The sequence below is a fragment of the Gymnoscopelus microlampas genome, assembly GCF_963454915.1.
Source record: "Gymnoscopelus microlampas genome assembly, chromosome: 9".
Lineage (NCBI taxonomy): Eukaryota > Metazoa > Chordata > Actinopteri > Myctophiformes > Myctophidae > Gymnoscopelus > Gymnoscopelus microlampas.
This window is the reverse complement of record NC_139946.1, coordinates 49478444-49492447: the sequence shown is the minus strand read 5'-3', so window position 1 is coordinate 49492447 and position 14004 is coordinate 49478444. Positions and strand designations below refer to the sequence as shown.

At 41.5% G+C, this 14004-nt stretch overlaps 1 protein-coding gene across 1 annotated transcript in view; it reads right to left on the bottom strand.

Annotated features, from left to right (window-relative positions):
* Positions 1 to 10890: 10890 nt before the first annotated feature.
* Positions 10891 to 14004, bottom strand: part of LOC311052730 (cadherin-2-like) — a 65201-nt gene continuing 62087 nt past the window's right edge. Inside the window, exon 15 of the mRNA XM_084067897.1 lies at positions 10891 to 11659. Within this exon, the coding sequence (XP_083924023.1) occupies positions 11453 to 11659 (207 nt within the window). The 3' untranslated portion in view covers positions 10891 to 11452. The remainder of the gene's footprint in view (positions 11660 to 14004) is intronic.

Below are 14004 nucleotides of genomic sequence, written 5' to 3'. Positions count from 1 at the left end.
AAAGTAAAAGTACTAAGATGTTTGAAAATAGCAGATCTACAAAGCTCACAACGCGTCACATCGCAGGGAACCCTCTGAGAGCTTCATGAGCAAAGATAATCCACTTCAAAATCTCAAAATCGGTCAGACTGACTGCTTAGACACCCGAGTGTTAATAAGACCCTTATGGGTGTCCATGTAAGCCTCCAAAGAGGTACATCCTATGTAGGTAGGATTAGGTACGTCCTTTCAGATAGACTGTCCACCTTAACATGCTGCTCCGTGTCCGATATGTTTTTCTCTCGGCTTATTATGATGTCTGCAGCATCTTACATAGACTGCCTGGACCTCTGATATCACAACACAAACCATTATCCTGTCAAACAATGTCGATTTGCACAGGCATTCTTATCCGCACATAATAATCCTATATTAAAATAGGCTTAAGGGAGGACGGGCCGGCCGGCCGGCTGGCGGGGACATCAGGAAACTTCATATATGGCCATAAAAGGGCCATGGACTAACCGATAGAGACTTCTGATGTTTTTAAGCCATTAAGACCTGAAGCCGATTCTACAAATGTCTTCTAAATCCCAAAAGTATTCCGAAAAAAAAAACGTATGTTTCTATATCAGTGGTGTTCAAACTTTTTCATGTCGAGGACCCCCAAATGATATGTATTTGGCCGCCGACCCCCATCTCAAAATGTTTTGTTCCAGGGACCCCAAGTAGCAAAGTTTTGAGTTCAAAATGTTTGCTTTAAAAATATATATACATTCAAAGATTTGCACAAATTTTCACGATTTTTCAAAAATAGCAGATCTACGAGCTCATAGCGCGGCACTCAGTGCCACGCTATGCTTGTAGATCTGCTATTTTTGAATAGCCCAAAGTGTAAAATAATGCTTTTTTACTAAGTCATTTCCTACTTTTTAATACTATAATAGTATTACTTGAGTATATACCTTGTCCACCACTGCTGCTGAAACACACTGATGTCAGTGGAGTTCTAATCTCTGTCGGCACTACTACCTTAAACATGTAGGCCTACTGTTGTTTTTAGTCAAAACAACACTACCTTAAACATGTGATGTTGTTGTTAGTAGGAATAAACATAATGCTGCCTTAAAAGTTTAACGTTGTTGTCCGTAGGAATGAGCACACTCCTGCCTTAAACATGTAATGTTGTTATTAGGAATGAACACACTACTGCCTTAAACATGTAATGTTAGGATCCCCCCTCCCCCATTTCCCCCAAATGGGTTCCTAGATTGGTTGAGTTCAAAGGAGCATTACGTATTTTTTGTGTTTTGTTTTGTTTGTTAAATTAAGCATTAGCTCTTTATTTTGATAGTAACATGTTTCAGTAACAGGGGTGTCCCTGTCTCTCTAGCTCTTTAGTAAACAGAAAATGCATATTCAGGTCAGGATGTAAATCTTGGCTTTTTGAAAATATCCTACAGGCTCACAACTCAAAACGTGACATTTTTATGAACTCTTTTGAATATTTTTGAAACATTTTTGGTTTTCTTTGGCACAAAAATATGTCCTAATGGGGGTCCGCGCCCAAATGCAAATTAATTTGGGGGTCCTTTGTGAAAAAGTTTGAAAACCATGACTCATCTAACAGCGCCTGCTGTGTTTGTACCAGCGAGAGGCCTTCTGATTAGGATGCAACGCAAGGTAGTCATTAACACCACAGGAATTCTGTCATGAGATGAGTCAGCAAGACATTGAGCTGGTATCCATGCAGAGAAACATCACTGGATAGTGGGGCGTTAACGACTTGTGATTTTAACCTCACCGCCGCTCAGCTTCTCCGCACATCCCAAATAATCGCCCGCCTCTCATTGAAAAGGAATTGCATAGGCGCGTCGGACGTTTCCCGTCTGAAATGACCTTAAATGTGTCAATCAATGCGATAATGTGTTGATAACAAAACTTCAAGCGGGCTGAGGACACATACGTCAGTCCCATTATCAACTTCAACAACATCATTAGTTTTGTCACATATCAAGTTAGAATGTGGGAGAAATACATTATTTTTGGTTTGAACAAATATCCTGAGGCAAAGTTTTGGTGAAAAGAGTGCTTGTAAATTAAATGACTCAGCTTTGAACGGCTCAGACTTTGGACGACTCATCAGACTTTGAATGACTCAGCTAACAGCGTCTGCTGTGTTTGTACCAGCGAGAGGCCTTCTGATTAGGATGCAACGCAAGGTCGTCATTCATTAACACCACGGGAATTCTGTCCTGAGATGAGTCAGCAAGACATATAGGGATCGACCGGTGATCGAAACGGGCGATTATCGGCCTCTATATTCGTAATTTTAATTTAAAATAATGATATCGAAATTGGTGTTTAGAGGACAAAAACTGCCGATATTTCCTCTCTGTCACACACCGTTGTACTGGAGAAGTGTATGACTCTCTTGGTCATACACCGTTGTACTGGAGAAGTATATCACTCTCTCGGTCACACACCGTTGTACTGGAGAAGTATATCGCTCTGTCGGTCACACACCGGTGTACTGGAGAAGTATATCGCTCTGTCGGTCACACACCGGTGTACTGGAGAAGCATAGCACTCTGTCGGTCACACACCTTGTACTGGAAAAGTATATCACTCTGTCTGTCACACACGTTGTACTGGAGAAGTATAGCACTCTCTCAGTCACACACCTTTGTATGGTGTAGCTGCTACTGACACTTCACCCCCTGTGAATTACAAACTGTTGCAGAAAATATATGATCTGCTAATTTGCTAACTTGGTCTGCTCGGTTTCTTTCTTCACCATCTCTGCGAAAATAGACGATCTACAAGCTCACAACGCCTCGCGCTGCGAGGCGTTGTGAGCTTGTAGATCTGGTATTTTTGGCTAATGTTCCCCATCACACATAAGATTTGGCGGACACCCTGTAGTTACTCTGAGGACCCCTAGGGGTACCGGACCCCCTGTTGAAGACCCCTTCTTTATACTGTAATTAAACAGACAAGAAGACCAAAAACCGAAAACACAAAACTGTTGCTTTTGAAATGAAATTGCAATATTTTATCTGACTCAAAATGTATCAAACTAAATTAATTCAATTGAATTAAACAATCGGTGCATTTCAAAATACAAGTGAAAAGGACTAAACTCTGATCTTTGTAGTCCCGTAATGTACAGTTCCTTTAAACATCTCCAATGAGAATATATTCCAAAAGTAATTAAAAGTAATTCAGCAAAAAAAAAAGGCTGATCTCCTTACTGTCCAAAAATCAAGTAATCCTCAAAGTCAGAACATGACCCATTAAAACCGGGAAAGCATGTGTCGTTTTAGATTTTAGACATTTTTGAAAAATCTTGAAAAGGCACAAAACATTTTCAGATGGGGGTCCATGGCCATATCGGCCTACTGTAGATAAAACATTGGGGATACATGACTCGAAAGAGTTTGATTTGTAGAATCAGCCTCAAGTCTTAAAGAGATAGTTCACCCCCAAAATGACTTTCGATTAGTCACACCATGGAGACTTGAATTCATGGATATTTTTATGTTTTTGTCGCATGCCTAAACCAATAATTTGATGACCGGCAGCGGTTCCGGTAGGAGACACAAAGAGTCTCCTTTGTGTCTCCTGCCGGAACCGCTGGCTACTCAAAATATTTAAAAAATGTATTCCTCACCCAGCCTTAATGTCAGGACTGTGTTGGTCCAGGAGGTTCCTTTGTTCTGTTGTTCTGCACAAATTCAGCATATAAACCATCAGAATATCTTCTTTCGACCCATATCCCCTGTTCATGGTTAAGACGGTTCATCGGCCGTATTCATTGGTTTAAAAAGTAGTGATTTGGTTCATAGTGCAGGCTTAAAACAGTCTCTTTGACAAACCACCACCAAACACTCTGTTCACACCTAAAATGGCCGGCTGGCTGGCTCACTTCCTGAACCTTTATAGCTGTTTCCCGGTACCTCACATCCTGGAACTTTCCAACCACTTTGTTCCCCCACAGCTCCCCCTATAGAATGAACCCTGACAGTGACACCAGTGGTGTAAAGTAATTAAGTACATTTTACTCAAGTACAATTTTGAGGTATTTTTACTTTACTTGAGTGTTTCCAAAAAAAAATTCAGAGGCAAATATTATACTTTTACTCCACTACAATTATTTGAAAACTTTAGTTACTAGTTAGGCGTACTTTGTAGATTTTGATTATTATTACAAAACATACATTAACCACTTCAGCCCTATATACTTTTCAGCCATTTGAAAATAGCCGATCTAAAAGCTCACAAAGCTTGTAGATCAGCTATTTTCAAAAGATTTTTATACATTTCATACATTTGAAAACTTGTGAAGTGAGACATTCTGCATAATGACTACTTTCTACTTTTGGTACTTAAAGGTAGGGTACAGTAAGTGATATTTCTTGGTTAAGACAAAAAGTATTTTGTTAAAAGGTTAAAGCACTATATTCTGATAGTAATCATTGCTATAGAGTGTTTGTTCAGAGTCTCCCTGTCTCTCCAGCTCTTTAATAAACAGAAAATACATTTTCAGTTAGGTGTCAAAATCTCAGCCAATCAGGAGAAAGTACCCATTATCAGCTTCATTTTTATAGTGTTCCAGTTCAGATTTTTTTTTTGCTCATTTCTTAGTGTCATCACTTCCAATTTCACTTGTTTAATCTATATCCTGATTGAGTTATCTATCCTTATTTGATAAAATTGGAAATGAAACTGAAACGAAAATGCATTTTCTGTTTATAAAGAGCTGGAGAGACAAGGAGACTCCTTTTACTGAACAAACACTCTATAGCAATGAGTACTATCAGAATATAGAACTATTTAACACTTATTTTAACCAAAGAAAATCACTTACCCTACCCCAAGTCAAATGCTACCCTAAAGCATTTGACTACTTTTTCCACCACTGGCTCTAACGGTTAAACAGTATTAAATAACATGAGATATCAGACTTATCAGCTATTATCTCCCATTAATAGAAGTCTGGGAAAAACAGCAACTTGGCATTTAGAAGGCATCGCGTGTCCTTACTGATTAACACAGTAATTATAGATGTGAGCCAGCTGGTATTTAAAGCATTCAATATTCCAATAAAAGCCAGAAGAGAACGTTGGTCTTTCGTCGAGTTTCAACCTCATCATGTACATATTAATTAGAACCAAACTGAAACCCCAGATGAACTCTTCTACAGTAGAAAAGAGAACAAAACAAAGCTAAAAGTGTGCAAAGTCAAATTAAACGTAATTAAGTTAAAGGGCCACTTCACCCATTTAAAAATAATTAATTTAAAGGGCCACTTCGCCCATTCAATGCTAATGATCATTAATTAACTAATGCTCATTATATGACGGCACCATACTTCTGTCTACCCACTCTGTGTAACAGTGGAGGGCAGTGGACAGTTCGGAAACCCATGTCTACCAGTGACATCAGTAAACAAGTTTCACAATTTTTAAATAGATGATCGACGTCATAACATTTATTAATCCAAGAACAATGGCTTCTAATGTCAGCATGCTAACTTTCCACAAAGAGAAAGGCTGTAGTTTCTATCAGCTTAGAATCCCCATCGATGATGTCACTGGTAGTCAGGTTTCTGAACTGCCTTCCTCTGAGCAGAGCTGTAAAGTAATTACATTTACTCAAGTACTGTACTTCAGTACAATTTTGAGGTATTTTTCCTTTACTGGAGTATTTCCGACGTTCAATACTTTTACTTCTACTCCACTACATCTCAGAGGCAAATATATATATCTTTTTTTAATTATTTGAAAACTTTAGTTTTAGTTAAATTCGATCCTCACCTGACTTTCAATGACCATATAAAACATTGTGCAGAACTGCATTCTAACATCTCAAAAACATCTCCAAACTCCGCCCCCTTCTAACCCTGTCAGATGCAGAGAAGCTTGTCCCTGCCTTTGTCTCCATAGACTGGACTACTGCAACGCACTCTTCATTGGGATTCCTGGCAAAAGTATTGAGAAGCTGCAATACATCCCAAACAGCGCTGCATGGATCCTAATGAGAGTGCGTAAGCACGACCATATAACACCTATCCTAATTTCACTGCACTGGCTCCCCGTCTAAGCCAGGATCGACTACAAGGTCCTGCTAATCACCTACTGTTCAACTGCATAAATGGACATGGCCCTCTCTATACCTACAGAAGTTAATTAAGCCCCCACAAACTTCCACCCGCACCCTCAGATCTATGAGCAGAATTCCTCCCCTTTGTCCCTGGTACCAATCGACGTACTATACGGGGGACCGGGCCTTCTGCTCGGCGCTGAGAGCACCACAGACCCTGGACTCTTTTAAAATAGGCCTCTAAACATTTTTGTTTCGGAGGGCATTTTCGTGTTGAATTGTTGCTCAGTCACACCTGTTTTTAAACCCTGCTATTTTTGAGCGGTGCAACCGCTCCTATAAGAGGGTTTAGGACCCATCCGTGGCAAAAGTTTTTCTTTCCGCCGTGAAAATGTGTCTTTCGCTGTGACACCATGCTGTGGAAAACACGCCCATAGGCTAAGCTCTGTAGGACGTTCTGTGATTGGCTAGCGAGAGACATGATGAAATTAACTTCAAACTTCGCAGACGCGCTGTGATTGGATAGCGAGACGCATGATGAAATTAATGATAATGTAAAAAATGTAAGCACGTCACTTCGCAGGACGTGCTGTGATTGGCTATCGAGATGCATGATGAAATTAATAACTCATAAATTTCACCACTCACTTCACACTGGGTGTGATTTTTTAACCTTATATGATTGATGATGTGTTTTAACATGTGGCACTCTTGAGATTCCTTGTGAATGAAAAGTGCATTACAAATAAAATGTATTATTATTTTATTATTGAAAACTTTAGTTACTAGTTACTTTGTAGATTTTGATTATTATTACAAAACATACATTAACCACTTCAGCCCTACTGTATATACATTTTTGAAAATAGCCAATCTACAAGCTTGTGAGCTTGTATTTTCTGCTATTTTCAAAAGATTTTAAGACATTTTATACATTCTGCATAATGAGTATTTTACAAGTACATTTTGATGCCAATACTTTTGTACTTTTACTCAAGTAAATTTGGAATTCCGGACTTTTACTTGTAACGGAGTATTGCTACATTGCAATATTGATACTTTTACTTAAAGTAAGAAATGTGAGTACTTTTTCCACCACTGGAAGGCAGCATAAGGCTCTGAACTGAATATGGCAAACTCTTTTGTGCTTACACCTTGCAGGCATATCTGCAGCTCAAGAAACTGACCACATTTACAGAAGGTCTTTTAACCATTGAACCCGACTGTGGCTCCCCCCCCTCTAAAATCAAATCTCTTCGCCAAATCTCTTCGCCGACAAAAGCCGGCTATTTTTCCGGTGAATGTTCCCACCAGAAAAGGGATTGTAGGGTTTAAGTATGTTAAGAACTGCTACTGAAAGTGTCCAAGTGGAGCGTACAGGAAGTAGTATTGCAAAAGGAAGTTATGTTGAAGATGTGTGGATCTTTTTACATTCCCAGGACATGAAAACCATGTTGTGACTGACTTGTCAAAAAAAGACAGCTTCCATGGGAAGCACCACCACACATGTACCAGTATTTCATTACCTGGCTTTTCTCCTGTTGACACGAGACAAGGCTGGGAACAAAGTTCGTGAATTGTTTGATGACAGACTGGAAATTGCAATTGCTTACTAAACTAGTGCATTTTGAGTTTATTTTGCCTGTTTTCTAATGTTGTTTAATCAGCTATGTTGCAATGTGTTGCTTTCAATGTTTGTTTTTTATGTTGTTGGAACTTTGGCATTGCTGCTATCTTGAACACGGCTCACCCGAAAAAGATAATGCATCTCAATGGGATTTACCAGAATAAATAAAGGTCTAATGAATATAATAAGATAAGAGATGCAGGCATACTTGAACATTGGATTTGTTGGTAAAGTGTTTTTGCAGCACAGGCATACAAATCAATCTGTGTCACAGGACTACACTTTGTCTATTAAATTATCTTTGCAAAAATGTGTCACCTACCTTTTAACCCGTAACGAAAAAGAAAATCAAAAACTGCAACATGCAAAAATGTTTAATTTGTAATCCAAATCATACATATACAAGATCAAGATATTAGCATGTCATTTTTCAGAGACCACAGTCAAAAAAAAAAGAGAACGAGAGAAAAAATACAATCTGTACATATTGAAGATTTACAAAAGGTAACGCTCAATTTATTCTCTGCCGCACGATGGCGTCGTGTGTCCCGAAAATATCCGACCTACCAGCTCACGGCGCGTCGGTCGGCTATTATCGGCGCGAGACACTGGCGTGCGGCAAAGTCTAAATCAGGCCTAACCAATCAGAGAGTACCAGAGGACACTAAGGCAAATCAGTAGACGAGAGGAACCAATGGCCTTCGTTTTTGCATCGTATCCGTCTCCGAGGTGCAACAAAGGGGCGTCTTCGCTACACGGCAAGGACCTAACTACTCCCTTTATAAGCGATCGGCTGCATAAGTTTACATGGTGAAAGCAAAACGTAAAACGTAAAAAAAACCAAAAAACAACAGAAGCGATCTATCTAGAAGTCTTAACGTTACTGTACACATGGTCTCATCAGCTCTGGGACCGCCCAAATGTTTGACGAAAAAAAATAATAATACAAATACACAGCTCTGTCGTAATGGCTCTGCGTGCCACTAGGAGGTGCTCAGGAGAGGGACGTGTCCGTTTCTGTCGAAGAGAAAAAAATCCACCCAGAATCGCAATAAGCGGCTGTAGTTCAATTCCGATCGGTAGATAAGACGTTAACGCTCGGCGGTGAGGCTGATCACACTGCGATTGGAATTACGTCCCTTCCAGTAGCGCTAGTGACAGTCATCATTTAAGCAAAGACGCATAAAAATAAGTAAAAAAAACAATTCCTTGTCCTCCAGTTAAAATGGTAACCATACATTTCTTGGCAGATACAGTTTGCACAAAATGTTTCAGTCATACATTGTCAGAAGGGAATCATGAACGGGCCATGTGTTCTTCTATGGTTTATCATACATAGTAGCCTACTTGCAGGACATACAGTAGTCAAGGTGTGTTTCCCACCAAAAGACACAGTAATTATGTTTCTAGTCGCTTAAATCACTTTACTTTGGTCGCGCCAAGTTGCGTCTTTGCATTGACTTTGTATGTAATCACGCCACTCAAACAAATATTGTAACTTGTGGGCGGGAACGCACCATCACATCTGAAGTGTTAAAGCTGCAATCCATAACGTTTTATGTCCTCCATGAGAGACCACATTTCTACCAAAACCCAGCCAAGAGCCAGGCTCTGCCTGCCTTTAACTCAGAGTTAAGCGGAATACATCCTCCTTCAGACGTCGGGTTTGGACAGGCTTTTCGAAATATAGTTCAGAGAGTCAGCTCGGGGAGTCAAGTCATTCCAAAGTTCGGAATGATGTCAATTTGTTGTTATATCGCCTCCCTTTCCGAAGACAAGTTCGGACGTCAGAAGGAGCATGTATTGCACTTTAAATGGATGCTCAGGAATGCCAAATGGACACTTTTAGTTAGCTGGGGACGCCTACAATCCCACATGTTGAGAACCAGTGCCATACCGACAGTCATTTAAGGGGCGGCATAGCTGATTGGTGAGAGGGAGCTGCAGTCCCCAGTAATCCCAGGTACAATTCCAGGCTTGGCCAGCATTGAGTCGAATATGACTGGTCGAAGTGTCCTTGAGCAAGACACCTAACTCCCTAACCGATTTGACAGAAAACAAAGGTCAGCTACAATACGATCCCACAGTAACATACATGGTGTTGGTCGCATATAGTTCTGCAAATAAGAATATCTTTCAAACTTGGCTCATGGCAGCTGTATGCATATAAAAATAATAATACAAATCAAAAAAAGGGGGGGAGGGCTATCCAATCCATGCATGACACATTTTATCTGGCCTACCTCAGATAAACGTGTATTTATCTTAGATGTACCTTGCCATTGTCTTTAAAAAAAACTAAACTAAAAAAACTAAAAACGAAGAAAAAAAAACAGTAACATTGCTAGAGCTGCAGTTCCAAATAAACTTTGGGAGTAAAACGAGCTGCGTCTTCAAGTCTGTTTGGAAATGCAGCTTGGATGACAGTATAACAGCAGATAAATACAGTGTTGATTTGTCAGGGTTCGATTTGTAAAAAGGAAAACAAATAAAATAAAAAATCCCCACAAATCTGGCCCTGGATGTGACTTGTGAACATGTAGAATCCAGTGACACTCAGAGCCATATATGTTCTCTGATAACATCTACCAGAGCTGTCTTCTTCTTCTTCTTCTTCTTACAGTGGGCTCTGCCCACTGGAGTGTTCATCCAGTGTTTATCCATGAAAAACGCACATACGCACACACACATTTGTCTTACTATACTTGTGAGGATGTCATCATTTTTGGAACGTCAATTATGTATTATACAATTCCTTACCGCTCTTAAGCCTAACCTTAAAGCCTTTTGAATTGTGCTCCCTCCGGTGTAGCACACCCACAAATAGCCGATCTACAAGATCACACCAGGCTAGAGAACAGCTGTTGTTGGATGTGTGACAGCACAAAACGACCAATTAAATTGTGAGTTCTATGATCCTACTTAATCTACTATGGGCATGGGGACATTTGGCCCTCACAAGTATAGTGATACAAGTACACACACACACACACACACACACACACACACACACACACACACACACACACACACACACACACACACACAATGAGTCGGAACCCCAAAAACACACGCTGATGTGGTGAACGCGCTCCTCCGCGTGTATACAGTCAAAGTTCGCCGTCACACAAAAGTCAGGAGCGTTAAAGCCGTGAAGGAGAACAAAAATAAAAAAACAAATAAAAAAATAATAACTACCACAATTTAAAACGAATGTACAAAAAGGCACATTTGACCCCGGTGCTTCTGTACTGTGAGATTCAAGTGTAAATGTTAAGTGTCCGTTAAGCTGGCCCCGCGGCTGTAACCCAATCAGACGCTCGCATCGCAGCCTCAAAAAAACAACGCAGGCTTTTTACTTTCCCGCGCGCGTGTGTGTGCTAGCCGGGGGGGTGGCTAGCTAGCTAGTGCTAACAACAGCACCCCACTGTGGTCCCCTTTGTCGTTACAGTTCCTCAGACGCAACCTTTTTCCGCGATAAAAGTTCCTCAGACGCAGTATTTCTCCGCGATAACTTCCTTTTTTCAGAGCCGTCCCACGAGAATTTTTTCATTTTATTTTTAAAAAGTGCCACTTCTTCACATTCCTTTCCCCCCGAAACCGAAAACTTCCCCTCTTCTCCCTCCGAATCCCCCCCCCCCCCCCCCCACCCCCACCCACGAGAGCGAGGGGGGGAGGGGGGGGGAGCAAGGGGGGCAAGGAGGGGGGGGGTGTCGAAAAAACAAAACAAAACGGAGGCTATTAATCGTCCCCTCCGCCGTACAGGTCGGCCAGCTTGCGGAACCGGGGCCCCCACTCGCCGAGGTAGTCGTAGTCCTGGTCGCCGCCGCTGGAGGCCGAGTGGAGGGAGCTGAGGGAGCCGGCGGCCGAGCCGCTGCCCTCGTAGTCGAACACCAGCAGGGAGTCGTAAGGGGGCGCTGTGGGGTCGTTGTCGGCTGCCTTCAGGCCCTGGAACACAAGAGAGGGAGGGGATTAACCCATTAAAAAAAAAGCATTATTTTTATTGACTATTCAAAAATAGCAGATATACAAGCTTGTAGATCTGCTATTTTTGAACAATCGAGAAAATGTGTGCAAATCTTTGAATATGTATATTTTTAAAGCAAACATTTATAACTCAAATCTTCGCTTCTGGGGGTCCCTGGAACATATTTTGAGATGGGGGTCCGTGGCCAAATACATATACATGTTGGGGTCCTTGACATGAAAAAGTTTGAGAACCACTGATATAGCAACATAGGTTTTTTTCAAAAAACTGTTGGGATTTAGAAGACATTTTGTAGAATCGGAACCTCAGGCCTTAATGGGTTAAAATAATGGGGTCAGATGGGAACTGCGAGGTTTCCAGTTCGATCCCGGGCTCCCCCAGAGTTGCCCTTGGGCAAGACACTGAGCCCTACATTGTCTCCAATGTGTCGGTCGGCGCTCGCTTGCCACCATTGATGTGGGAAAAGTGAGGACGCTGGCGTCGACTGTTCGCCGCTTCACCTCCCAATAGGCTCTATTCACAGCAGCCATATTATGAAGACATTCACAGGTGTTACCAATGATTCTAATGAAGGCTCTTTTCCATTCTGGTCAAACAGAGTCAGGGTGCTGATATTGTGCATGTTGGCTCACTGGAAACACACTGCTACACCAGTGGGTCTACAGTTGTGGTCCAGGGACCCTCATGGGCTTCCAAATGGCCCCTTACAGGTGTGTAACTCTGAGAGTGTACAAATGGAACCAAATGGACCCATTTGTACACTCTCAGAGTTATGGGGGTCGTGGAAACCACAGACTAAATGGAACAGAGCCTTCATTAGTATCATTGGTAACACATGTGAAGAAAGTGATAATATGGCTGCTGTGCGTAGAGCCAATCGTCCCCTCCCCCGTATGAATGAATGAAAGCGCTTTGAGCACTTATAGTCGCTATAAAAATGCAATTCATTATTATTATGTCTGTCTACTCACTCTGTGTCTCAGAGGAGGGCTGTGGGTAGCTCAAAAGTGACAACACTGGTAGGCAGATTTTGTCATTTCAAACAATAATGTCAAACTTTTTTCTTGTTTTTCATTAATGCAAGAACAATGGCTTCTGTGTCAGCATGCTAACTTTCCAGGAAGAAAAAACCTGTAGTTTCTATTAGCTTGGAATCCCCCATTGATGATGTCACTGGTAGGGCGGTTTCTGAACTGTCCGCAGCCCTCCAACGAGATGCAGAGTAGACGAAAGGCACGTCATCTTATATTAGTGAGGACCAATTATATGAAGATAAGGCAGAACAAAAAATAATCGGTGACACACTCCTTTAAGGGGCTGTGACTCTGAGAGTGTACAACCAAATGGACCCCGAACACTCTCAGAGTCAGATTAAGCCTGAGGATTGCAGAGTGTCGACAGATAGCAGCGGGAAGCGGCAGGGTGACACAGAGAAGAAGGGATTATAGTTGGAAGAGAGAGGATTAGGGTCAGCAACGGACAGATGTACACTCCATCTCTTGAGATACAGCAGATTAACCACAAGAGCCGACACGCGCACGCACGCAAGCACACGCACACACACGCATGCATGAGTACACGCACACATACACACACATTGGTATTTCTATACTTGTGAGGGCAGCAACATTTTAAGACGGCTACTATATTATGTTTGTAGTAAATGCCTTTTCTTTAATTTTCTTGCACATTTTTACCCTAAACCTCGAACACGAAAAACCCCTAAACAAACACTAAACCCTCAAACCTCTTCAGTACTTTAGTCAACGACACTCATGGTCAAATGCTACTCCACTTGATCAAAGTGCTACTCCATGGTCAAATGCTGCTCCAGTGGTGTCATGGGGGCTACATGGAGTAGGACAGCGTGTGGCCGGTACATTCTTCACGCGAAAGGTACGGCACGGTACAGAGCACGCACGTGCACGCTCAGGGCCGGATTTATAGGAGTTGAGGCCCCTGGGCTAGAGTCATTTTTTGGGCGTTTTTTTCCCCTTTAATTTAGGGTTTAATTCGGTTAATTTGGTCCAAAAAAATGTACTCCATGAAGTGTAGTAGTATGTAGTATGGATGCATTATGTATGTGTTTGTGTGGAAAACACTGGATACAGTAGGCAGGCTTTAGACCGGACTTTGAGAGCCACCACAGGCACTGTCTGCAGTGTGGATAGCAGAGCAGAAGCTCTCAATGTTTAACCATAAAACAACTAAATATACAATAACTTAACACAAATCTCACCTGAATTGGATTGCAATACTTTACAATTTGATCATAAAAAAAATTAAAAAAACTTTTTTTTTCACC